The sequence below is a fragment of the Neofelis nebulosa genome, chromosome 10 (genome assembly GCF_028018385.1).
Source record: "Neofelis nebulosa isolate mNeoNeb1 chromosome 10, mNeoNeb1.pri, whole genome shotgun sequence".
Taxonomy (NCBI): domain Eukaryota; kingdom Metazoa; phylum Chordata; class Mammalia; order Carnivora; family Felidae; genus Neofelis; species Neofelis nebulosa.
Window position 1 is genome coordinate 103556526 of NC_080791.1, and position 27863 is coordinate 103584388.

Here is a 27863-nt window from a genome sequence, read left to right on the forward strand (position 1 = left end):
CCAAGGGATCTGTGTTTTATTCAATATTTGACCAAATTCCTAGAACAGTCCCTGGCACATAGTAGGTGATCAGTTAATATATATTGCTGTTGTTAAAATGAGAAAATTGTGGAGGGTTTAACACACGTTTTGTGCTACCAGCATGGAGAAAGAGCATGAGAAGTTCATATGAAAAGGCAGGAGAATCTTTGCTCGCTTTGACATCACTACATCCCATTCTGGAATTTTCCCCAAGGAAAATAATTTTTTTAAGAGGTAAGAAAAGAATAAAGGAAAGAAGGAAGAGTAGGAAATAGAGTGGGTGCCCCCACTATCTCCTCTCAATGTCTTCCAACTGATGGACCCTCTAGTTTAACTTCTACAATCAAACACAAAATTTGTTTATGGCAGGGTGATTATAGGGGTAGAAATTGACCCATTTCAAGAAAGATAACACTGTTCTCACTTTCTTGGGGTTTCTATGAGGAAAAATGCTACCACTAGTCAGTCTTTCTCCTAAGAACTCCCCCAGGATCATATGCACTTAGTGTCAAGTAGTCATGTGCCTAATGTGTTAACATGATTTTTTAAATTTTAGTTAATATATACAGTACAAAATTGGTTTCAGGAGTAGAACTCAATGATTCATCACTTACATACAACACCCAGTGTTCATTCTAACAAGTTCCCTCATTAGTACCAATCACCCATCTAGCCCATCTCCCACCTATCTCCCTCCATCAACCCTCAGTTTGTTCTGTATCATCAAGAGTCTCATGGGGCGCCTGGGTGGCGCAGTCGGTTGAGCGTCCGACTTCAACCAGGTCGCGATCTCGCGGTCCGTGAGTTCGAGCCCCGCGTCAGGCTCTGGGCTGATGGCTCAGAGCCTGGAGCCTGTTTCAGATTCTGTGTCTCCCTCTCTCTCTGCCCCTCCCCCGTTCATGCTCTGTCTCTCTCTGTCCCAAAAATAAATAAAAAACGTTGAAAAAAATTTAAAAAAAATTCTATAAAAAAAAAGAGTCTCTTGTGGTTTGCTTCCCTCTCTTCTCTAGCCTCCTTCCCCTAAGTTTATCTGTTTCATTTCTTCAATTCCACATATGAGTGAAATCATATAGTATTTGTCTTTCTCTGACTTACTTTGCTTATCATAATACATTCTAGCTCCATCCACATTGTTGCAAGTGGCAAGATTTCATTCTTTTTGATGGCTGAGTAATATTCCAACGTGTGTGTGTGTGTGTATTTTTTTTCAATATATGAAATTTATTGTCAGATTGGTTTCCATACAACACCAGGGCTCATCCTAAAAGGTGCCCTCCTCAATACCCATCACCCACCCTCCCCTCCCTCCCACCCCCCATCAACCCTCAGTTTGTTCTCAGTTTTTAACAGTCTCTTATGCTTTGGCTCTCACCCACTCTAACCTCTTTTTTTTTTCTTCCCCTCCCCCATGGGTTTCTGTTAAGTTTCTCAGGATCCACATAAGAGTGAAAACATATGGCATCTGTCTTTCTCTGTATGGCTTATTTCACTTAGCATCACACTCTCCAGTTCCATCCATGTTGCTACAAAGGGCCGTATTTCGTTCTTTCTCATTGCCATGTAGTACTCCATTGTGTATATAAACCACAATTTCTTTAAACATTTATCAGTTGATGGACATTTAGGCTCTTTCCATCATTTGGCTACTGTTGAAAGTGCTGCTATAAACATTGGGGTACAAGTGCCCTATGCATCAGTACTCCTGTATCCCTTGGGTAAATTCCTAGCAGTGCTATTGCTGGGTCATAGGGTAGGTCTATTTTTAATTTTTTGAGGAACCTCCACACTGTTTTCCAGAGTGGCTGCACCAATTTGCATTCCCACCAACAGTGCAAGAGGGTTCCCGTTTCTCCACATCCTCTCCAGCATCTATAGTCTCCTGATTTGTTCATTTTGGCCACTCTGACTGGCGTGAGGTGATATCTGAGTGTGGTTTTGATTTGTATTTCCCTGATAAGGAGCGACGTTGAACATCTTTTCATGTGCCTGTTGGCCATCCGGATGTCTTCTTTAGAGAAGTGTCTATTCATGTTTTCTGCCCATTTCTTCACTGGGTTATTTGTTTTTCGGGTGTGGAGTTTGGTGAGCTCTTTATAGATTTTGGATACTAGCCCTTTGTCCGATATGTCATTTGCAAATATCTTTTCCCATTCCGTTGGTTGCCTTTTAGTTTTGTTGGTTGTTTCCTTTGCTGTGCAGAAGCTTTTTATCTTCGTAAGGTCCCAGTAATTCACTTTTGCTTTTAATTCCCTTACCTTTGGGGATGTGTCGAGTAAGAGATTGCTACGGCTGAGGTCAGAGAGGTCTTTTCCTGCTTTCTCCTCTAAGGTTTTGATGGTTTCCTGTCTCACATTCAGGTCCTTTATCCATTTTGAGTTTATTTTTGTGAATGGTGTGAGAAAGTGGTCTAGTTTCAACCTTCTGCATGTTGCTGTCCAGTTCTCCCAGCACTATTTGTTAAAGAGACTGTCTTTTTTCCATTGGATGTTCTTTCCTGCTTTGTCAAAGATGAGTTGGCCATACGTTTGTGGGTCTAGTTCTGGGGTTTCTATTCTATTCCATTGGTCTATGTGTCTGTTTTTGTGCCAATACCATGCTGTCTTGATGATGACAGCTTTGTAGTAGAGGCTAAAGTCTGGGATTGTGATGCCTCCTGCTTTGGTCTTCTTCTTCAAAATTACTTTGGCTATTCGGGGCCTTTTGTGGTTCCATATGAATTTTAGGATTGCTTGTTCTAGTTTCGAGAAGAATGCTGGTGCAATTTTGATTGGGATTGCATTGAATGTGTAGATAGCTTTGGGTAGTATTGACATTTTGACAATATTTATTCTTCCAATCCATGAGCAGTGTGTGTGTGTATTTTATTCATTCATCAGTTGATGGACATTTGGACTCTCTCCATAGTTTAGCTATTGTTGATAATGCTGCTATAAACATCGGGGGGCATGTACCCCTTAAAATACATATTTTTGTATCCTTTGGGTAAATACCTAATAGTGCAATTGCTGGATACTAGGGTAGTTCTATTTTTAGTTTTTTGAGGAAACTCTATACTGTTCTCCAAAGTGACTGCACCAGTTTGCATTCCCACCAATAGTGTTAGAGGGCTCCCCTTTCTTTGCATCCTCACCAACATCTGCTGTTATTGTGTTGTTAATTTTAGCCATTCTGACAGGTGTGAGGTGGTATCTCATCATGGTTTTGCTTTGTATATCCCTGATGATGAGTGATGTTGAGCATCTTTTAATGTGTCTGTTAGCCATCTAGATATCTTCTTTGGAAACCGTCTCTTCATGTTTCCTGCCCATTTCTTAACTGCGTTGTTTGTTGTTTTGGGTGTTGAGTTTCATAAGTTCTTCATAGATTTTAGATACTAACCCTTTATCAGATATGTTGTTTGCAAATGCCTTTCCCATTCTGTAGGCTGCCTCTTAGTCTTGTTGATTGTTTCCTTCACTGTGTAGAAACTTTTTATCTTGGTGAAGTCCCAGTAGTTCATGTTTGCTTTTGTTTCCCTTGCCTTCTGCCATGTGTCTAGTAAGAAGTTGCTCTGGCTGAGGTCAAAGAGGTTGCTGCCTGCGTTCTCCTCTAGGATTTTGGTGGTTTTCTGTCTCATATTTAGGGTTTTCACCCATTTTGAATTTGTTTTTGTGTTTCACCCATTTGTGAATTTGTTTTGTCTCATTCTTCTGCATGTTGCCATCCAGTTTTCCCAACATCATTTGCTGAAGAGATGGTCTTTTTTCCATTGGATATTCTTTCCTGCTTTGTTGAAGATTAGTTGACCATATAGTTGTGGGTTCATCTCTGGGTTTTCTGTTTTGTTCCATTGATCTGAGTGTCTGTTTTTGTGCCAATACCATGCTGTCTTGATGACTACAGCTTTGTAATACAGCTTGAAATGGAGAATCATGGTGCCTCTAGCTTTGTTGTCTTTTTCAGGATTGCTTTGGCTATTCGGGGCCTTTTGTGGTTCCATAAATGTTTTAGGATTGTTTGTTCTGCCTCTGTGAAAAATGCTGATGGTATTTTGACAGGGTTTGCATTAAATGCGTAGATTGCTTTGGCTATTATAGACATTTTGACAATGTTCTTCCAATCCAGGAATGCTTTTTCATTTCTTTGTGTCCTCTTCAGTTTCTTTCAAAGTGTTCTATAGTTTTCAGAGTACAGCTCTTTTACCTCTTTAGTTAGGTTTATTCCTAGGTGTCTTACTGTTTTTGGTGCCATTGCAAATGGGATTAATTCCTTGATTTCTTTTTCTGCTACTTCATTACTAGTGCATAGAAATGCAACAGATTTCTGCACATTGACTTTGGTATCCTGCGACTTTGCTGAATTCATGTATGAATTCTAGCAGCTTTTTGGTGGAGTCTTTTGGGTTTTCTACATAGAGTATTATGTTGTCTGCAAACAGGAAAGTTTGACTTCTTCCTTGCTGATTTGTATGCCCTTTATTTCTTTTTGTTGTCTGATTGCTGAGGTTAAGACTTCCAAAACTATGTTAAATAGTAATGGTGAGAGTGGAAATCCTTGTCTTGTTCCTGGCAGTAGGGGAAAGGCTCTCAGTTTTTCCCTACTGAGGGTGATATTACCTGTGGGTCTTTTGTATATGGCATTTATGATGTTGAGGTGTGCTCCCTCTATCCCTACTTTATTGAGCCTTTTTATCAAGAATGCATGCTGCATTTTGTCAGATGCTTTTTTTGCATCTATTGACAGGATCATATGGTTCTTATCCTTCCTTTTATTAATGTAGTTATCACATTGATTGATTTGCAAATATTGAACCAGACCTGCAAGCCAGGAATAAATCCCACTTGATCATGGTGAATAATTCTTTTCATGTACTGTTGGATTTTATTTGCTAATATCTTGTTGAGAATTTTTGCATCCATCTTCATCAGGGTATTGGCCTGTAATTCTCCTCTTTAGTGAGGTCTTTGTATGGTTTTGGAATCAAGGTAATGCTGGCCTCATAGAGTGACTTTGGAAGTTTTCCTCCTCTCTCTCTCTCTCTCTCTCTCTCTCTCTCTCTCTTTCTGCTTTCTTGCTTTCTTGCTTTCTAACAATTTGAGAAGAATAGGTATTAACTTTTCTTAAATGTCTGGGTAGAATTCTGCTAGGAAGGCATCTGGCCCAGGACTCTTGTTTGTTAGGAGATTTTTGAATCCTGATTCAATTTCTTGCTGGTTATTGATCTATTCAAATTTTCTATTTATTCCTATTTCAGTCTTGTTAGTTTTTGGGTTTCTAGGAATTTGTCCATTTCTTCCAGATTGCCCAGTTTGTTGGCATGAAATTTTTCATAGTATTCTTACAATTGTTTGTATTTCTGTGGTGTTGGTTGTGATCTCTCCTCTTTCATTTGTGATTTTATTTATTTGGGTCCTTTTTTACTTTTGATAAGTCTTGCTAAGTGCTTACCAATTTTGTTTATTCTTTCAAAGAATGGGCTCTTTGTTTTGTTGATCTGTTGTTGTTGTCATTGTTATTGTTTCTATTTCATTTATTTCTGCTCTAATCTTTATTTTTTTTTAAATGTTTAACGTTTATTTATTTTTGAGACAGAGAGAGACAGAGCATGAATGGGGGAGGGTCAGAGAGAGAGGAAGACACAGAATCTGAAACAGGCTCCAGGCTCTGAGCAGTCAGCACAGAGCCTGATGCGGGGCTTGAACTCACGGACTGTGAGATCATGACCTGAGCCAAAGTCGGACGCTTAACCGACTGAGCCACCCAGGCACCTCTTTATTACTAATCTTTAATTCTTCTGCTGGCTTTAGGTTTTATTTGCTGTTCCTTTTCTAGCTCTTTTAATTGTAAGGTCAGGTTGTATATTTGGGACCTTTCTTGCCTCTTGAGATAGGTCTGAATTGTAATATACTTCTCTCTTAGGACTGCGCTTGCTGCATCCCAAGGGGTTTGGACTGTTAGTTTTCATTTTCATTTGCTTCCATGTATTTTTTAATTTCTTCTTTAACTTCCTGGTTAACTCATTCATTCTTTATTATGATGTTCTCTAACCTCCATATATTTGAGGGCTTTCCAAATTTTTTCTTGTGGTTGACTTCAAGTTTCATAGCATTGTGATCTGAAAATATGCAGGTATGATCTTGATCTTTTTGTACTTGTTGAGGGCTGATTTGTGACCCAGTATATGATCTGTTCTGGAGAATGTTCCATGCACACTCGAGAAGAATGTGTACTCTGCTGCTTTAGGATGAAATGTCCTGAATATATCTGTTCAGTCCATCTGGTCAAGTGTGTCATTCAAAGTCATGGTTTCCTTCCTGATCTTCTGCTTCGATGATCTGTCCATTGTTGGAAGTGAGATGTTGAAGTCCCCTACTATTATTGTATTATTACCAATGAGTTTCTTTATGTTTGTTATCAATTGAGTTATATATTTGGGTTTTTCCAAGTTGGGAGCATAAATATTTACATCTTCTTGATGGATGGACCCCTTAATTATGATATAATGCCCTTCTTCATCTTTTGTTACAGTCTTTGGTTTAAAATCTAGTTTTGTGATATAAGAATGGCTATTCTGGCTTTCTTTTGATATCCATTAGCATGATAGGTGCTTTTTTTACCCTTAACTTTCAATCTGCAGGTATCTCTAGGTCTAAAATGAGTCTCTTGTAGGCAGCATATAGATGGATCTTGTTTTTTTTATCCATTCTGATACCCTATATCTTTTGATTGGAGCATTTAGTCCATTTGCATTCAGAGTGATTATTGAAAGATTTGAATTAAGTACCATTGTGTTGCCTGTAAAGTTGGTTTTTTTAGTCATGTTCTCTGGTCCTTTCTAGTCTTTGTTGCTCTTGCTTTTTTTTTTCTTCTTCAAGGAGTCCCCCTTAAATTTCTTGCAGAGCTCGTTTAGTATTCACAAACTCCTTTAGTTTTTGTTTGGGAAACTCTTTATCTCTCCTATTCTGAATGACAGCCTTGCTGGATCAAGTATTCTTGGCTTCATATTTTTCCCATTCAGCACATTGAATATTTCTTCTCACTCCTTTCTGGCCTGACAAATTTCAGTGGACAGGTCTGCTGCTACCCTTATGTGTCTACATTTGTAGGTTAAGGACCTTTTATCCCTAACTGCTTTCACAATTCTCTCTTTATCTTTGTATTTTGCAAGTTTCACTGTGATATGTTGTGGCATTGTTCTGTTTTTGTTGATTTTGAGGGGGGTTTTCTGTGCCTTTTGGACTTGAATGCCTGTTTCCTTCCCCAGATTAGGCAAGGTCTCAGCTAATATTTATTCAAATGATCCTTCTGCCCCCTTTTTCTGTGCTTCTGGGATTCCTAGGATATGGATATTGTTTCACTTTATGGAGTTGCTGAGTTCTGTAATGATGTAATAGTATTCATGATCTAATAGTATTCTTTCCCTCTTCTTTTCAGCTTCAGCACCATTATTTTCCATAATTTTATCTTTTATGTCACCTATTCTCTCCTCTGCTTCTCCATCCTCATTGTGATTATATCTAGTCAGTTTTGCATCTCATTTATAGCATTTTTTATTTCAGCCTGACTAATTTTTGGTCCTTGATCTCTGTAGTGAGGGTTTCTCTGGGGCCTCCGTTTGTTGTTGTTGTTGTTTTGTTTTGTTTTGTTTTGTTTTGTTTTGTTTTGTTTTTGAAGCCCAGCCAGTAGTCTTATGACTGTTGCTCTAAATTCTTATTCAGGGGCACCTGGGTAGCTTTGTTCGTTAAGCACCTGACTCTTCATTTTGGCTCAGGTCATTATCTCACATGTCATGTGTTTGAGCTCCACACTGGGCCCCATGGTGATGGTGCAGAGCCTGCTTGGGATTCTGTCTCTCTCTTTCTGCCCCTCCCCTGCTCGCTCTATCTCTCTCTCTCAAAATAAATAAACATTTAAAAAAAATTAATTATTCTTGAGATATGTTGCTTATATCTGTTTTGAGCAAGTCCCTGGCTGTGATTTTTTTTAAGTTTATTTATTTGTTTTGAGAGACAGAGAGAGATAGCATGTATGCAAGCAGGGGAGGGGCAGAGCAAGAGGGAGAGAGAGAATCTTAAGTAAGCTCTGCACCATCAGCACAGAACCCAACATGAGGCTCGACCCCAGGTGTATGCTGTGTGTACTCTGCTGTTGTGTTTTGGCTGCTTTTTCCCACTAGTCAGTCTTCTGCAAGGCTCCTCCTTGTTGCAGTGGGGAGTGTTTGGATCTTTAACTAGGTGTGCTTTGATTTGTTTGTTAAAATAAGCCTGGAAAAAAAAAAGGGAAAAAAAGCCTGATTCCCCCCCCCCCCGCCAAAACAAAAAAGAGAAAAGGAAGAGGAACAAAGAAAACCAAGCAGACATCAAAAAACCATAAGCCTAAAAAAAAAACAAACAACCAAACAAACAAAAAAAACCATAAGCCTGATTCCAAGGAAAAAAGGAAAAATGATAGAAAAAGAAAAAAAGAAGCCTGATTCTGAAAGAGAGAGAGAGAGGGAGGGAGAGGGAGGGAGAAGGAAATGAAAACACAAACAACAGACTATTAGCCTGATTTCAAAGGGAGAAAAAGAAGGGAAAAAAAAAAAAAGTAAACCTGGTCCTATTTTTACCAGAATTGTAGGTGACACTTTGAAGCACTCTACCATAATCGACTTGGTGTTTGCAGGGTGATGCTTATTTTGGTCTTCTAGAGGAGACGCCCACTGTGTTGACTCAGAGTCAGTCCCGCCCCCATAAATAGGCAGTTGCCAGGCACAGAGAGGTGGGGTTTGGTGTACACAGGTCCTTGCCTCCACTGGGGGCTACTGTGTTGCTTTCTGAAGTCCCATGGTGTTGGCATGGATGGGGGAAATGGTGCCCCTCCACTTTCTCAACCTCAGAGGATCTCACACCCCCCACTGTTCTGGAAGCCCTCACAAAATAGTGAGGGCAGTCAGTGTGCCCTGCACCACAGCTCTCTTGCCTTTTTGTCTTTGGCACCCAGGTGGGATTCCAAACTTGAAATCTTAAAGGACCCAGCATAGCATGGACACTCCCACCTCCTCTGGAGGACAGCCTTTCCACTGTGTCTGATGTTCTTTGTCCTAGAAAAGCAGCCCCACTCTTGGGCACTCTACACAATCTGTGGCCTAACACCGTGATAAGCAGTAACCAGGTAACCTGCCCTCTGTGTGTGCTTCTGTCCCTGCCTATGAAAGGCTTTTGGTGGAGCTTGCAGGGTGTTTTGTCCTTGGGGAAGCAATACACCCTCTTCAAATGTACTCCAGGAAGGGGAATGTTCTTTCCCACTGCGACCCAAGAGATCCCTACGCCATGCTAAGCACTCTGGGGCCAGTGCCCTTCTTCTCCCCAGAAGTGCATGCCACAGCTTCACTCCAAAGTTGCACACTTCCAAAACCTCAGATTTTGAGCTCCACAAGTTTGCAAAATACCTGCAACACTCAGTACCTCTGGCTCCCCAGTCCTTGGTCTGGTGAGGCTTTCCTCTTGTGCAAACCTCCCACCATACTCGCAACCCCTCTCTCTTCCTCTTCCTTTTGTGTCTCCAGGGAAAGCGTTCCCTCCCTTCTGCAGCACTGCTGTTTTTCCCTCCCTCCTTTCACCTGCCATGTTGTCTCCTTCCAAATGTGGAGATCCTTCTGCCAGCCCTCAGATTGATTTCCTGGGTATTCCAAGTGAACTGACCTCAATATAGCTGTGTTTGAGGGATGAGGAAAGAACAGGGTTCCCCTACTTCTCTGCCATCTTAACTCCTCTCTTAACATGATCGTGAAACAAAGACCAAAGGTCTACTGGTCAAACAATCAATTCACTTTGGTCCCTAAATTACATGGGGTCACAAGTGATGTTACCAAGATGATGGGATGGGAAGCTCTTGACTTTCTCTGTTCCTAAGGACACATTCAGAGGGGGCAATTACCTCTGAGAAATCCAGAAACTGGCTGAGCAATCTCTACACATTAAGTGAATTAAAAAAGAGCCACACTGAAATGGGTAGGAAGGGCTGAGATACACTTGCAATAAACTCTACCCTCAGCACAGCCCCTTACAATCAGGAGGGAATCCCTAACTCTCAGTTTCTTCCTGAGAAGCAAAAGATTTGGACCACACATCTAGTGCCCCATTTTTTTTTTAATTTTTTTTTACGTTTATTTATTTTGGGGACAGAGAGAGACAGAGCATGAATGGGGGAGGGGCAGAGAGAGAGGGAGACACAGAATCGGAAGCAGGCTCCAGGCTCTGAGCCATCAGCCCAGAGCCTGACGCGGGGCTCGAACTCACGGACCGTGAGATCGTGACCTGAGCTGAAGTCGGACGCTTAACCGACTGAGCCACCCAGGCGCCCCAAGTGCCCCATTTTTAAAGCTGCCACCCAAGGGATAGATCCGTGAATCACCTCGCTCTGAGAGCCATTGTGGCTTGGCATCCATGAATCTTACAGGGCCGCATCAAACAAAGAAGCAGTTTTAAAATGGGTGCATGGGCATTTCTTTTAGCTATCTCTTCCAGGCTCAACACAGAAGGAACAGGCAAAATGCCCATCACCCAGTCTCCCTGGAAGGCTTTGACTGCATACTTTCCCAGCTGCTACCTGAGGTTCTGGCTTCTAATCAACCCATATGTGGGAGCTCACTGGGATCTTCCCAGAAACCTAAAAGAGCTAGTGGAGACATCCTCTGCCTTCTCTCTTCAGTTAACCCCACTAATAAAGCCAAGTGTCCAGCTTCTCCCTAAAAAAAGAGTTTGTCTACAAATCTAACACCTCGTCTTCTAAGGCTGCCAGGGAGGGACTGGCTTCTAAATCACCTAACTCTGGGAGCTGGCAAGGCTCAGTACTCATGAATCCTTCCAGGAACACACAAAATAGAGGTGGCTCTACATTTGCAATAACATGGATGAAGGTAGAGTGTATTGTGATAAGTGAAATAAGTCAGAGAAAGACAAATACCATATGATTTCACTCATAGGTGGAATTTAAGAAACAAAACAGATGAACACAGGGGAAGGGGAAAAAAGAGAGAGGGAAGCTAACCATAAGAGACTTAACTATAGAGAACAAACTGAGGGTTGATGGAGGGAAGTGGGTGAGGGAAGGGCCAAATGGGTGATGTGTATTAAGGAGGACACTTGTGATGAGCACTGGCTGTTACATGTAAGTGATGAATCACTAAATTTTACACCTGAAACCAATGTTACCATTTATGTTACTTAACTAGAATTTAAGTAAAAACTTGAAATAAAAAAAAAAAAAAGAGGTGGCTTGGGGCGCCTGGGTGGCTCAGTTAGTCAAGTGTCTGACTTCAACTCAGGTCATGATCTTGTGGTTTCCAAGTCTGAGCCTGTATCAGACTCTGTGCTGACCGCTCAGAGCTGGAGCCTGCTTCAGATTCTGTCTCTCTCTGTTTCTCTCTCTCTCTGCCTGCCCCCCAATGCTCTTTCTCTCTCTAAAATAAACCATTAAAAAAAGAGAGGTGGCTCTAAATGGGTACAAATGCATTCCCAGAGGCTATCCTCTCTGTCTAAGCACAGAATACATAGACAAAAACAGCCATCTCCCAGTTTATTCCTGATTGCATCATATCTAATATTTTGACTTGCCCAAGTGCTGTCTGGAGATTGGGCTTCAAATTAGCTTGCATTGGAAACTGAAGGAGCTGGCTAATAATAGCTCTCTGGGAGCCTAAACAGGTATGTGTGCAATTCCCATGCTGTTGGGATATCAACAGGTCTTGGACACCCTAGTCTCCTGGGAATCACTAAGAGCAAAGGCAGTGGTTTACAGAAACACGGAGGCTTGAGGAAAATAAACACTCAGGTCAAGCTTATTGACAAAGTTTATTTCCTACACAAGACCAGTCTGTTAAGACTGGGATAGGTGGCTGTTTTATCTAATCTATAAAAACCAATACAGAGAGTCAAGGAAAATAAACAGAAGAATATGTTCTAAACAAATAAGCAAACTCTCTCACACACACACACACACAAACAAGATAAATCTCCAGAAACCAATCTTAATGAAACAGGGATAAGTAACTCTCTGAAGGAGAGTTCCAAATAACAGTCATAAAGATGCTTACTAAGGTCAGGAGAGCAATGCATGAACAAAGTGAACATTTCAACAAAGAGAAGATATTGTTATTTTTTTAATGTTTATTTATTTTGAGACAGGGGTAGGGGCAGAAAGAGAGAGAGAATCCCAGGCAGACTCCATGCTGTCAGCACAGAGCCTGACATGGGGCTCAATCCCACAACTCTGGGATCATGACCTGAGCCAAAACCAAGAGCTAAATGCTTAACTTACTGAGCCACCCAGGCACCTTGAGACAGAAGATATTTTTTTTTAATTTTTTTTAACTTTTTTTAAATTTATTTTTGAGACAGAGAGAGACAGAGCATGAACGGGGGAGGGGCAGAGAGAGAGGGAGGCACAGAATCAGAAGCAGGCTCCAGGCTCTGAGCCATCAGCCCAGAGCCCGACGCGGGGCTCGAACTCACGGACCGCGAGATCGTGACCTGAGCTGAAGTCGGACGCTTAACCGACTGAGCCACCCAGGTGCCCCGAGACAGAAAATATTTTAAAAGTAGCAAATAAATCATTGAGCTGAAGAACACAATAAACTGGAAAATTCAATAGAGGGGTTCAACAGCAGACTAGATCAGATGAGGAAAAGGATCAGCAAACTCAAAGACAGGTCAATGAAAATCATCTAATCAGAGGAGCAAAAATAAAAGAGTGAAAATAGCTTCAGAAACTTATGGAACACAATACAGTGGACCAATATACCCATTATAGATGTCCCAGAAGGAAAAAGAGAGAGAATGGTGCAGAAATGTGTTCAAAAAAATAATGGCTAAAATCTTCCCAAAGCTGGGGAAAGAAACAGACACTGAAATCCAAGAAACCCAAAAGGGACCAAAAATATTAATCCAAAGAGGCCCACACCAAGACACATTATAATTTAATTGATAAAAACTAAAGACAAAGAATCTTAAAAGCAACAAAAGAAAAGTGATTTTGGGGGCACCCCTGTAGCTCAATTGGTTAAGTGTCCAACTTCAGCTCCGGTCACGATCTCACAGTTCGTGAATTCAAGCTGACAGCACAGAGCCTGCTTTGGATTCTCTGTCTCCCTCCCTCTCTCTCTCTCTGCCCCTCTCTTGATCTCTCTCCCTCTCCCCCCACTCAAAAAATCAATAAACACTTTTAAAAAGGTTTAAAAAAAGGAAATTTTTTTACATACAAAGAAACCCTCATAAGACTATAAGCAGATTTTTTTTCAGCAAAAAGCTTGCATACTTGAAGGGAGTGGAATGATACATTCAAAGTGCCAAAAGAAAAAACATCTGACAACCAAGAATTCTTTACCCATGAAAGTTTCCTTCAGAATTGAAGGGAGATAGGTCTTACCAGACAGATGAAAGCTGAAGAGTTCGTCATCACTAGAGCAGCCTTACGAGAAATGTTAAAAGGAATTTCTTCAAGTTGAAAGATATTCCATACAAATGTAAACCAAAAGAAAGTAGGAATAGCTATACTTAATCAGGCAAAATAGACTTTAAGTAAAAAAAAAAACTGTAGTAAGAAAGAAAAAAGGTCATTCATAATGATAAAAGGGTCAGTGTATTCAAATAATAAAACAATTGTAAATGTCTATGTACCAAATGATGGAGCACTTAAATATATAAAGCAGATATTGACAGATCTGAAGGGAGAGATAGAAAACAATACAGTAATAGAAGGGAATTTCAGGACTCCACTTTCAACAATGGATAGATCATCCAGGCAGACAATCAGTAAGGAAACATTGGATTGGGGCTACATAGTAGACCAAACGGACCTAACAGATACATACACACATTCCATCATACAGCAGATGAGTACACATTTTTCTTAAGTGCACATGGAACATTCTTCAGGACAGGTTATATGTTAGGCCACAAGACAAGTCTTAACAAATTTAAAACAATTGGAATCATACCAAGCACCTTTTCTGACCACAATGCCATACAACTAGATATCAATAACAAAGATGAAAACTGGAAAATACACAAATATGTGAAAATTAAACAATATGTTCCTGAAGAAAAATGAGTCGAAAAATTGTTTAAAGAAATTAAAAAATTTTTTTCAGACAAATGTAAAAGGAAATACCATATACCGAAACTTATGTGATACAGCAAAAGTATTTCAAAGAGAAAAGTTTATGATGACAAATGGTTAAGTTAAGAAAAAAGAAAGATTTCAAATATACAATCTAATCTCACACCTCAAAAAAATGGAAAAAGAAGAAATAAGTACAAGTTTAGTAGAAAGAAGAAAATGATCAGAGCATAAATAAGTAAAATAGAGGCTAGAAAACTAACAGAAAGATAAATGAAGCTAAGAAGTTTTTTTGGAAGATAAACAAAATTCATTTACTTTTAGCTAGACCAACTAAGGCAAAAGAGAGAACACTTAAATAAATAAGGCCAGACAAGAAAGAGGAGACATTACAAATGATGACACAAAATGAAAAAGATAATAAGAAACCACTATGAACAATCATCCACCAACAAATTGGATGACCTAAAAGAGACTGATACATTCCTAGAAACATACAACCTATCAAAACTAAATTATAAAGAAGTATAAGATCTGATCAAACCAATTACTAGTAAAGAAGTTGAATAATCAAGAACTCCCAATAAATAAAAGCTCAGGACCAGAAGACTTCACTGGTGAATTCTACCAAACATTTAAAGAATTAATGCAAATCTTTCTCAAACCCTTCCAAAAAATTGAAGAGGAGGGAATACTTCCAAACCCATTTTATGTGGCCAGAATTACCCTGATACCAAAGCTAGACAAGAATCCAAGAAAAGAAAGCTAAAGACCAATATCTCTGATGAGCAAAGATGCAAAACTCAACAAAATAGCAAGCCACATGCAACAACACATTAGAAGGATGATAAAACATGAGCAATGGGATTTTATCCCTGGATATTAGCCCACAGCTAACATCATACTCAATGGTGAAGAACTCAAAACTTTTCCTTTAAGACTAGAAAAAAGACAGGGATGCCTACTCTTGCCACTTATCTTCAACATAGCAGGGAAAGGAGACAAAAGGCACAGGTTAGAAAGGAATAAGTAAAATTGTCTATACTGGTGACATTATTTTATGTATAGAAAACATTAAAGATTCTACCAAAAAACTGTTAGAACCAAGAAATCAGTAGAGTGGCAGGATACCAAGTCAGTATACAAGACTGAGTTGCATTTCCATACATTAACAATGAATTATAAGAAAGAGAAATTAAGAAAATTCCATTTACAGGGGCTCCTAGGTGGCTCAGTCAGTTTAGTGTCCGACTTTGGCTCAGGTCATGATCTCACAGTTCCTGAGCTCGAGCTCCATGTCGGGCTCTGTGCTGACAGCTCAGAGCCTGGAGCCTGCTTCGGATTCTGTGTTTCCCTCTCTCTCTGCCCTCCCTGGCTTGCATTCTCCCTCTCTCTATCAAAAATAAATAAACTCTAAAAAATAAATCCCATTTACAATAGCAAAAAAAAAAAGAATTAAATGCTTAGAAGAGTTTTAATTAAAAAGGTCAGGGGCGCCTGGGTGGCGCAGTCGGTTAAGCGTCCGACTTCAGCCAGGTCACGATCTCGCGGTCCGTGAGTTCGAGCCCCGCGTCAGGCTCTGGGCTGATGGCTCGGAGCCTGGAGCCTGTTTCCGATTCTGTGTCTCCCTCTCTCTCTGCCCCTCCCCCGTTCATGCTCTGTCTCTCTCTGTCCCAAAAATAAATAAAAAACGTTGAAAAAAAAAATTTTAAAAAAAAGGTCAAAGATTTGTACACTGAAAACTATTAAAAGATTAATAAAAGAAATTTAAGAAGATGCAAATAAATGGAAAATGATTCTGTGTTCATGGACCAGAAAAATTGTTATTATACAGATGTCCTCCATTCTACCAAAAGCAATCTTTATCAATACAATCTTTATCAAAATTCCAATAGAAATAGAAAAAAAAACAATCCTAAAATGTGTATGGAACCACAAAAGCCAAATAGCCAAAAAAGATGTTGAGAAAGAAGAACAAAGCAGGAGACATTGCACTTTCTGACTTCTAACTTTGTTACAAAACTATAAAAACAAAGCAGTATAGTATTAGCATAAAAACAGACACATAGATTAGGGGAACAGAATAGAGAGCCCAGAAATAAACTCATGTAGGTATGGTCAGGTAATTGTTAACAAAATTGTCAAGAATATATAATAAAGAAAGGACAGTCTCTTCAATATACAATGTTGAGAAAACTGGATACCCACATGCAGAAAGAAAGAAAGAAAGAAAGAAAGAAAGAAAGAAAGAAAGAAAGAAAGAAAGAAAGAAAGAAATTGGACCACTATTTTACACTATATACAAAAAATCAACTCAAAATGAATTAAAGACCTACACATAAGATCTGAAACCATAAAACTAGAAGACATAGGGAAAAAAACTCCTTCACATTGGTATTGGCAGCAGTTTTTTGGATTTGACACCAAAAACACAATAAAAACAAATATGAATAAGTGGGATTATATCAAGCTAAAAAGTTTTTGCACAGCAAAAGAAACCATAAACAAAATAAAAGGCATGGTATGAAATGGGAGAAAATATTTGCAAACTATATATCTAGTAAGAGGTTAATATCCAAAATAAATAATGAACTTATACAACTCAAGGGCAAAACAAAACAAAACCCCATATAACCCAACGAAAAAATGAGCAGAGGACTGGAAAAGACATTTTTCCAAAGAAGATACACAGATGGCCAACACGTACATGAAAAGATGCTCCTCACTAATCATCAGGATAGGCAAATCAAAACCACAGTGAGATACTACCTCACACCTGTCAGGTTTCTGTTATCCAGAAATAACAGAGACTGGCAAGGATTTGCAGAAAATGGAACCCTTGTGCACTGTTGGTGGGAATGTGAAGTGTTACAGCCTCTATGGAAAACAGAGGGGAGGTTCTTCAAAAAATTAAAAATAGACCTTCATATTATTCAGAAATCCTACTTCTGGGTATATATAGAAAGGAAATGAAATCACTATCTAGGAGAGATTTCTACATTCCCGTGTTCACTGCAGCATTGTTCACAATAGTAAAGTCATGCAAACAAGCTAAGTGTCCATTTAGATGAATGAATAAGGAAGATGTGATACACACACACACACACACACACACGCACGCGCGCGCGCACACACACACCCACACACACAGAAGAATATTGTTAAGCTATAAAATAAGAAGGATATCCTGCCATTTGTGACAACATGGATGATTCTGAAGGACATTATGCTAGTGAAATGAGACAGATAAAGACAAATACTGCATGGTATTACTTATGTGTGGAATCTAAAAACAAAAACAAAAACAGGATTTTTGAAACTTTTAGAAACTCATATAAACAGTAGAATGATGGTTGCCAGGGGCTGGGATGTGGAGGAAATATGGAGAGGCCCATAAAAGGGTTCAAATTTTCAATTTTAAGATGAATTGTTTTAAGGGTGTAATGTATAGGATGGTGACTATTGTTGAAAATTCTTTAATGTGTCATTGAAATTTGCTAAAAGATTAGATATTATGTGTTCTCTCTCTCTCTCTCTCTCTCGCTCTCTCTCTCTCTCTCTCTCACACACACACACACACACACACACACACACACGGTCACACGGTAAATATATAAAGTAATGGAAGTATTAATCAACTTGGTTGTGTGTTGTAGACTCTGGGTCTGGAGTTCTCTCTTGTTCAGCAAGAGAGCAGGATGCAGGAAATGAAAATGCAAGAGAGGCTAATGTCCAGGAGGAGACAAGAGCCCTGAATAAGGGTCCTTGCTACATTTTAATTAAGATCAGAAGGCTTACAAGCGTGATGGATGTGCACAAAGAGACAATGAAACTGTGAATTAACTTATGGGCATGGGGGAGAGGGGGTTTTGAAGATATGCAGTGTTAGGAGTTTGGGTCAATATAAAACAAAATCCTGGTGCTGGGCGGATGGTTGTTTACAGCAGACATGAAGCCCCACCTGTGTTTACCTAAACTGGCCTAGGGGACAAGAAAGACAGAGCATGCCACCTCAGGGTCAACAAGGCATCTTTCTTTTGCTACTTAGCTCCACTCTAGGCAACTTTGCCTGCTGTGGTCTATAGCCCCATTTACCTGTTTACTTAACTTGGTCCTTCCTTCCCTTGAAAGCAGCTTTCTGATATTGTCCCAAACCTTTGTCCTATACTGGGGCCTTTGCCCTGTTTACCTAATCTTATTTACCTAATCTTTGATGTTTTCATCCAGAGGTTTCCTGTTCCTATATCTTTGTCCTATACTGGGGGCCTTTGCCCCATTTGTCCTATACTGGGGGTCTTTACCCCATTTACCTAATCTTGTTTACCCAAACTGGGTGTGTTCATCCTATGGCTTTCTAATTCTTTATGCCTTATTAACCCATCGGTGCAAGCTCAGGGAATTCCTAAGCTTATTTCCCATAGTTCTGGAAATCCTTCCACAATGTGTGTGTGTGTGTGTGTGTGTGTGTGTGTGTGTGTGTGTATCACCATGTTTCATACTTTAAATAGATTACAATTTTATTTGTCAATTATACCTCAGTGAAGCTGGCTGGGGGTGGGGGACAGAGAGAGGGAGGGTAAAGCAAAAAAGAGAGAGGAAAATTAGACTACACTTAAGGTAATACCACATCTTGGCAAAAGGGGCAAGATACGCTCATTAGCAATTATCCACTTGTAAGATAGGAGAAGCATTAGGGCAGCATGCAAATGAATAAAGAGTGTCACTGGTACCCAGAAGTGCAGGAAACTAAACAAAAGCAGGGTCCACTATAGGAGGGTCTGGCCATGGCAGACCTGCTGCATGGCAGGTCTGCTGGACCCAAAGGGGAGTCCATGAGTGGTTTGAGAGCAAGGATTGTGGTGGTTCTGTTGACCATTCACACTGTTTCCCAGAGCCTAGACAACACACACTACTTTAAAGCTAATTACAATTTATTATTTCTCTCCATCCACCCATACACTCCTCCTGCCACATCAGCCCATCCAACACTGTCTTGTGTTCAGGACTGCGTCACAGAGGCTCACAGTGCCACTGGTTCCAGTCACAGGGCATGATGATATGGTGCAGACGGTGACTGATTTTCTGTATGATTTTGTTGGTTATGAGTGTATGGTAATATGTAGGGTAGTCAAGTTTGTCCATAGTGCGGATGTGAGCATCCATGACATAGGTGGAGAGACCCTGGGCCCGGTACTCAGGTACAGTACCCCCCATCCGTATCTCTCCTGTCTGATCCATCAGGCTCCAGGATACAGGGGTCCCCTCAGGCCCCAGAAGGCAGAAGGTGGGGAAGGTCTGGATACAGCGCTTGATGAATCTCTGGCTCCTCTCATTCCCACCAAAACGCCAGAATTTATCCACCAAGGCAGTGTGGGTAACATCCAGGGAGGAGAGTTTAAACATCTCTTGGTTACTATTGAGAACAAGGGAAAAGAACACAGATAAAGGTATAGATTCTGCAACCAGATTGCCTGAAATAATAATCTTTTTTATAAAATGAGACATTAACATAAGTAGGGGATTAATAGCACCTCTGTCAAATAATATAAGAGCTATTGCATGATAAGTACCTAGGACCTGTGCCACGCAAAAAATAAGAATTACACAAAAATTAAACATTAATTAATGCTGTGTCACTAAGCATTAGTCACTGTTGTGATTCTCCACTTAAGATGAGAGAATTGATAACATCCCTGTTCTACACATAAGAATAGGTAAGCAGAAAATAAACAAGTGCCCCCAAAGCATAGGCTAGCAAGCTGCAAAGCCAGAGCTTAGAATCTTGGGATCTTGGAATGTTGGTGTCACAGAATCCTTAGCCACTGTGGGAAAGCTGAAGTCCAGAGAGAGGCAATGGTGTGAAGTGAAGGCAAGCCGCATGTTACAGAACACTGAAGTCTGAAGGCTGCTGCAGTGGGGTGAAAGGGCTTTGGGAGGTGTCCTGGAAAGATCCCACAAGGTGGAATGAGATCTACCAGTGAGCTCCAGTTATGCCCTTAACCATCCACAGTACCTGAACAAGCTATTTCATTAACTGAACCTATCTTCTGTCAGGAAAATGGGGATAATGTCTTCTACCTTGTTTATCTCATGGGATAGACAAGAGAATCAAATGAGATTGTAGATTTAGAGGTGTCTTTCAGGTGTTAGGTGCAATACAGTATGAATACAGCTTTTCCAGGCATATTAACACACACAGGGCCACAGGATTGGACATCTGCAGATCAAATCCCTATATCAGTTTTAATTCTATTCAGGCATCAGTGGAGGGAAATATATAATATGTTTAAGTTCTCCATATTAGAAAACTTTTGCTCTGAGAAGTAAATTCATTGAATGCATATTTACGAAGCAGTGTTTTCTGTTCTGTTCTGGCTACTGAAAACTTATTGGTGAACAACATAAATAGTGTCCCTCCATAAATAGTGGACAACATAAATAGTGGAGTTTGAAATGTTGCAGGGGAGGATCAAATAGCAAACAGGTCAATAAAATACAAAGAAGCTGATTTTGGATAATGGTAAGTGCGCCGAGGAAAATAAAACTTGGGTTTTGTGATGAAGTATTATGGGAAAGGGTAGTTTTAGGTTGTTCTGCAGAGAACTCTCTAAGGAAATGACTTTTCAGAGAGTGAATGTCAAGAAAGAAGCAGATATGTAAAGATGAGAGGAAAGGACATTTTAAGCAAAGAACAAATGCAATGGTCCAAAGGCATGGGTGAGTGTATGCGAACAAGTCTCAGAAAGAAGGCCAGAGCTACTGGTGGGAGTGAGCAAGAGAAACAAGGTGAAATCCAAGAGGTGGTGGATTACAGGTCTTACAGGACCCTGAAGGTCCATAATGGGTATGTGAACCGAGAAGCACTGATGGCTTTGAGGCGGATGAATTGACACAGTCCTTGTCACATACCAAAAGGATCACCCTGGAAATGGATTGTAGGGAGGCAAGAGTGAACATAGGGAGAGAAGTTGGGAGGCCACTTCCATACAGAAATATGAGAGTAATGCAGAGCATCTTTTTTCAAACTCACATGGCCTTGGGTCTGCCAGATTTAGGAGGTAAGTTCTTTGCCTCCAGCAGGGAAGGGATCAGTTTACTTGCTGTCTCAGACATCATATACATAATGGCTTGATCTTGCTTGACCTTGACCAATTTAGCAGCTGCAAGATTTTGTATCACCTCGTTCAGGCTGGACTGTGAACCTAGAAAGGGGTAAGGTAAGGTGAGAAGTAATTTCTCCTGTAGACACTGAAGAAGCTTCCTGGTGGAAGTATGCGGAGTTTAAAGTCGGACAGTGTTGCTTCTGGTGTTGCCATTAACCATGTGACCATAGCCAAGTCACTCCTTGAGCAACTTCCTCTTATGTAAGACAGATAGTATTAGAGATCCTGACTTTATCATTGTGAAATCAATGGAACAATGGTATTTAAAAGCAGTAGCCAACCTTGAGTGTGCACATACTTCATGCCAAGGTATTGGTCTAATACCACATTTAATTCTTCCATTGACCCTATGTTTTGGGAATTTCTGTTATACTATCCTCACTTTCTACATGTAAGGAAACTGAGTAACAGATAAGTTACATCAGTTGCTCAAATTACAAAGCAAGTAACAGGCAGAGCAAGAATGCCATTCTAGAGAATCTGACTCTGTAAGGCACACTCATTACCATGGTAGTTATCCTTGTAATCTGGAGGTCCTCTGTGGCACAAGGAACTGTCATTCTTCTTCTAGTAATGGATGGCCAGATGGGGAGTTCTACTCTCACACCTAATCATGGTAAGGGATCCTGAATATGTCAGCAAAATATATTATGAATGCTCAGCTAACAATAAATTCCATTGCTCACAGTTCCTTGTATCAACTCCATAGTTTGCAGTGTTTGAATTCTACTCCACTAAAGAGGTGGTAGCAGCTAATGCAAGGAATAAACATCAAGCTAAGTGTCTGGGGTTTGGAAGGGAAAGTAAAGGCTGTAAGGGAATGTGCTCAGGATGAAAAGTGACCCTGCAGATGTAAACATGAACAGTCACAGAAGCCAGCATACCTCCTAGATCCCTTACTTACTTTGGATCTGCAAATGTTGCTTCCAGTTGATGACATCTGATGCACCAAGGAATTCTTGGCAGTTTGTGGGATTCTTATAATAGATTTGGTAGGTGTTGGTGTAGTGATCAAAATCATCTGTCATTTCCTGTTTGGTTAGGTAATGTGGAATAAATCAAATTGATCTATACCCAGTGATTGGAACACTTGGCTTTAGTTCATTATACTGTGCTATTTTATAAACTTATGGGGGTGCCTGAGTGGCTCAGTCAGTTAAGCATCCGACTTTGGCTCAGGTCATGATCTCATGGTTCGTGAGTTCAAGCCCCACCTCAGGCTCTGTGCCGACAACTCAGAGCCTGGAGCCTGCTTCGGACTCTGTGTCTCCTTTTCTCTCTGCCCTTCCCCGACTTGTGCTCTGTCTCTCTGTCTCTCAAAAATAAATAAGTGTAAAAAAATTATAAACTTATAAATAGTGATGTTTTTCTTGATATAGTCATTATTCCTGAATCATTTATATCATGTAAACAAGTCAAGGATTTAATCAATTACTCAACCTATGATTAAGAAAAATATACTGAACTAGATATTTATATGTTGCTTTATAATTTCAAATCAATCAAATGTGCACTGTTTAGAAAGCATTCTTCTATAATTCTGTAATCCTCAGGAGAAAGAAAGTATTATTGTCAAAGCCAAGATTCTGTTGCAAGAGTAAATCTTACTCTATTTAAAGGAGTCTCAAAAAAATGAATAAATAAAAGAATCTCAGAAAAATTGGATTATAAATGTAACAATGTTGAAATTGACACAAGTAACCTTGTATTACAATTTTCACTTATATATGATATAGCTACACAAAATAAAGACACATGGTGTCTTTATTTTTTCATTAAAAATTTTAAAATTCAAAGTATAATTAATATACAACATTACCTTAGTTTCAGGTATGCAATATATTGATTCAACAATTCTATACATTTCCCAGTGCTCATCATGATAAGTGTACTCTTAATCCCCTTCACCTCTTTCACCTATCCTCTCCCCCACCTCCCTCTGGATACCATTTGTTGTCCTCTGTATTTAAGAGTCTGCTTTTTGTTTGTCCCTTTTTTCTTTGTTTGTTCATTTGTTTTGTTTCTTAATTAACACATATGAGTGAAATCATATGGTATTTGTCTTTCTCTGACTCATTTCATTTATCATTATACCCTCTAAGCCCATCCATGTTGTTGTAAATGACAAGATTTCATTCTTTTTGATGGCTGAATAGTATTCCATTACATATATACACCACATCTTTATCCATTCATCTATCGATGGACACTTGAGTTGTTTCATATCTTGGTTATTGTAAATAATCCCACAATAAACATAGGGATGCATATATCTTTTCAAATTTATGTTTTCATTTTCTTTGGGTAAATACCCAATAGTAGAATTATTGGATCATATGCTAATTTTATTTTTAATTTTTTGAAGAACCTCCATACTGTTTTCCATAGAGACTGCACTAATATACATTCCCACCAACAGTGTATGAAGGTTCCTTTTGCTCCACATCCTCTCCAACACTTGCTTCTTGTGCTTTGTATTTTAACCATTCTGACAAGTATAAAGTGACATCTCATTGTGGTTCTAATTTGCATTTCCCTGATGATTAGTAATATTGAGCATCTTTCCATGTGTCGATTGGCCATCTATATGTCTTTGAATAAATGTCTATTCAGATCCTCTGCTAATTTTTTAATTGGGTTATTTTTTTTTTAGTGTTGAGTTGTAGAAGTTCTTCATATATTTTGGATGTTAACCTCTTATTGGACACATGATGTCTTTAAAATGTAAACCACATGCACTATTATTTAAAAAAATAATTTACATTCCTCAAAAAATGAAATTTGAACACAAAATTTGTTCAAAGAGATCCTCTGAAATTTAACAAATGAAAAATTAGGTTATTTGAAGATGAAGGAAGGGATCAGAAAACAACCACCCAACAAGGGGGTAGAAAAAGGTAGAAGGTGTTGCACAGAAATGCACTAATAATTTCATTTATTATTTCAATAATTAATGTAAATGTCTTCATTTTTGTATTCTGTTTAGTTCAATATTTTTAAACAGCACTATACATTTAAATTTTATTTGAAAAAATTTATGTTAAAATGACATTATATGGTTGCATATTTTGCATGCATAAATTTTTACTTTATATTTTCCAATATGCTTATAACAGATTTGTATTTGAAATGTATTAACCACTTAGTGTGAGTGATAAGTTGGCACTGAAAATGTATTCCCAAATATAGGCATTGCAATTTGTTGTTTACATTTCCTTAAAACTCTTCATATTTACCTTTACATATTTTTAGGTGTCATTTTTCTGCTTAGAATGCCCCTCTAGTCTTGTCAGCCTGTCAAACACCTATTGATCTTCAAAATCCAGTATGGGTGAAATGTCTACTAGGAAGTTGCTCTGATCCTCTCCTTGTACACCCTGACTTCGGTGGTTTAATCATCTCTTGGATAGTGCTGCTGTGTGTACCTTGTATGTTGTATGTTTTTGTACAATTTTCACCCCATGTTGTAATTTATTTGCTTATCTGTCTTTTCCTCCAAGCCGTGAGTTTCTTGAGAACAAGGACTTTTTCACCATTATGCAATTCATTTCTATATCCCCTGTGTCTACCGCATTGCCAGGTGCATGGTAGGCACATAGCAAATATGAACACAAAAGCATATTCATTCCACATCTGGCACCTTACCTGCTCCTGAGGGCGGATAACCACTGTTGTAAAATCAGGCCATTTGTCCACCACGGCCTTTAACTTGAACGGGTTTCCCTGGTTCATGTGGAAGACAGTTGTATAAACCTGTAGCAACCCAAAAAACTCAGAGGGTCAGCTTATTAAGAAGGGCTGGTGAAGTGCCTTGTTTGATCAGGACAAGGATTATTTCTGCAAAATCAGGGTGATAATTTATAAGGCATATGGTTGAAACCACCTTCAGATTCCACTTCATTACTCCAAATAGAAATAGGGTTGGGAGTCAAACCATAAGAATATTATATGAATATAGTTAAATATCCAGGTAAATAAATTGATTAATTAAAAATCAGGGTTGTCTGGTTGGCTCAAGTCAGTTGAACATCTGACTCTTGATTTGGGCTTAATCATGATCCCAGGGTTGTGAGATCAATACCAGCAGCAGGCTCCATGCTCAGCTTAATTTTCTCTCTCTCTCTCTCTCTCTCTCTCTCTCTCTCTCTCCCTCTCACTCTCTCTCTGCCCCTCTCCCCAACTCACACTCTCCTAAAATTAAAAAAAAATCATCCACTATCACATTGTAGAACTTAGTGTTATAGCTTTCCATTTTATTTCATTTATTTACAAATACACATAAAATTTTTAATGTTAATTTTTGAGAGCAAAAGAGAGTGCAAACAGGAGAGGGGCAGAGAGAGACAGAGACACAGAATTTGAAGCAGGCTCTAGGCTCCGAGCTGTCAGCACAGAGCCTGCTGTGGGGTTCAAACCCACAGATGGCAAGATCATGACCTGAGCCAAAGTTGGATGCTCAACTGACTGAGCCACCCAGGAGTCCCATACACATACAATTTTTAAGCAATGAAATTACTTAATATATATTAGTTTAACATGTACCCCACACACACACACTATACTATGGGTATATTTCCATATCAATAAACACAAATCTACATAATCATTTTTAATGACTGCATAATATCCATCATATGAAAGAACTCCAATTCAATTTTCCTATCTCCTATTGCTGGTCATTTCAGCTTTTTTGAATTTTTTAATTTAACAGTTTATTCTTCAAGGAATTTTTTGTATAAATCTTTGCAAATATGTCTATTATTAGAAATATTAGAAGGGCGATTTCTGGGTCAAAGGTCAACTGCTGTTTAAAGACTTTTTTGTTCTTACACATATCTCCAAATTGCTTTCCAGAAAGGTTGAGTTCTGACCTATTTAATAAGTAAAGACAGAACAGTGCTAAGAACCTGAGTTTTGCTGACCAAAGTCTGTGAATATCACATATTCAGCAATCTGTTTTTTAATCTTTTCCACAAGCATTTATTCGAACACCAGTGCTATCAAGAAGGACATTGTAGAGTCTGAGAAAGAGAAATCCTCCAAACTGGAAGGGTCCCTGTGGTTGTGAGGGAAGGAAATACAGCAATGCATACCAGTGTGGACCTTGGGAGCTAAGTGCAGTTGGAAACATGATGCTTCAGCAGATTGTATGGAAAGATGCTAAAGACCAAGGACCAATGAAATGATAAGTTCCATGACAAAGGACCACACCTCACCCTGTACTTCCCTACTCCTGGCATATTTAATACCATATTAAACTTAATATGAGAGGACATACATGGTATTATTTCAATTCTTTCAAAGGTCTTAAAAATATGACCTATCTTTGTACATGTTCCATGTGCACTTGAAAAGAATGTGTATTCTTCTATTGTTGAGGGATGTACTCTGTAAATATCAATTAAATTGGTTCATAGTACTTTCCAGATCTTGTATATAGGTTATAGACTTTCTGCCTATTCTATGAATTACTCATAGAATCTTTAATGTCAAAATCTTTTTTTTGTTTTGTTTTTTGTTTTTTAATTTTTTTTAATGTTTATTCATTTTTGAAACAGAGAGAGACAGAGCATGAATGGGGGAAGGTCAGAGAGAGAGGGAGACACAGAATCTGAAACAGGCTCTAGGCTCTGAGCTGTCAGCACAGAACCCAACGCGGGGCTCGAACTCACAGACCGCGAAATCATGACCTGAACCAAAGTCGGACGCCCAACTGACTGAGCCACCCAGGCGCCCCTAATGTCAAAATCTTTAATTACACCTATGGGTTTACCTATTTATTCTTTCAGTTCTATCAGTTTTTGTCCCGTGTTCTTTGAGCCTCTGTTGTTAGGTATATACATTTCAGCATTTTTCATGTCTTCTTGGTGAATTGATACCTTTATCATAGTGCAATGGCACCTTTATCCCCAGTAATTCTAGTCCCTTTGCAACATGTTATTGCCCCCCCTAAAAAAAGACCCTACCTCTTTATGTACATGATCACTGATCTATTTCTAAAACGAAATTTCTGTCTCATCCCAAATTAAACGTAATCATTTGGGGGTTGACAAAATAGAATTTGGCCTCTTAATTTCAAAGGAGAATCATACTGGTTAACTTTTTCAGGCACTTGATTATTTAGAAAGAATAAATCAAACATTAATGTGTTCAGCCAATTGTGCAATTCTGGGAAATCTTCCAATGTTATGTAATGGCACATGGAATGGGACAAAGGGATGTTTTTGGTTTATCACACAGCAAAGATCATAGTGGATTTAAATCACAAGATTGCCACTCACTAGTGGCGTGACCTTGGTCAAGTCCTACAGCTGAGCTTGCATTTTCTCTTTGGTTACATGGATATGAAAGACTTGCCTTGCAGTGAAGTGATGTAAACTAAATGAGATGCAAGATGAGTGAGTGCCTGGCACAGAGTAAGTGCTCAAAGAATACTGATTCTCCCTCCTACCTCTTTCATAGGTCATTGCTAGTCCTTTTTTTTTTTCTCCCCATGTGTTTTACTCTCACCTTTAAGGACTCAGGGAGGCTCTTCCTCAAGGATTTCTTTAGCATCTGCAGCACTTGGGGGCCTTGTAAGTGGTACATCTTGGCCTTACC

General features: G+C 39.3%; 1 protein-coding gene and 1 long non-coding RNA gene across 2 annotated transcripts; one reads left to right on the forward strand and one right to left on the reverse strand.

Moving 5' to 3' along the window:
- Nucleotides 1-26540, forward strand: LOC131487904 (uncharacterized). The gene is made up of 2 exons (XR_009250005.1): nt 1-255; nt 26241-26540. It is a non-coding gene; the product is annotated as an uncharacterized LOC131487904 (long non-coding RNA).
- Nucleotides 17832-27863, reverse strand: LOC131487901 (glycine N-phenylacetyltransferase-like). Its single transcript, XM_058689095.1, has 5 exons — nt 27774-27863; nt 24909-25016; nt 22168-22294; nt 21131-21302; nt 17832-19513 (listed from the first exon to the last, which is right to left on the reverse strand). The coding sequence occupies exons 1-5, from the start codon at nt 27849-27851 to the stop codon at nt 19111-19113; spliced, it is 888 nt and encodes a 295-aa protein (XP_058545078.1). The 5' UTR covers nt 27852-27863; the 3' UTR covers nt 17832-19110.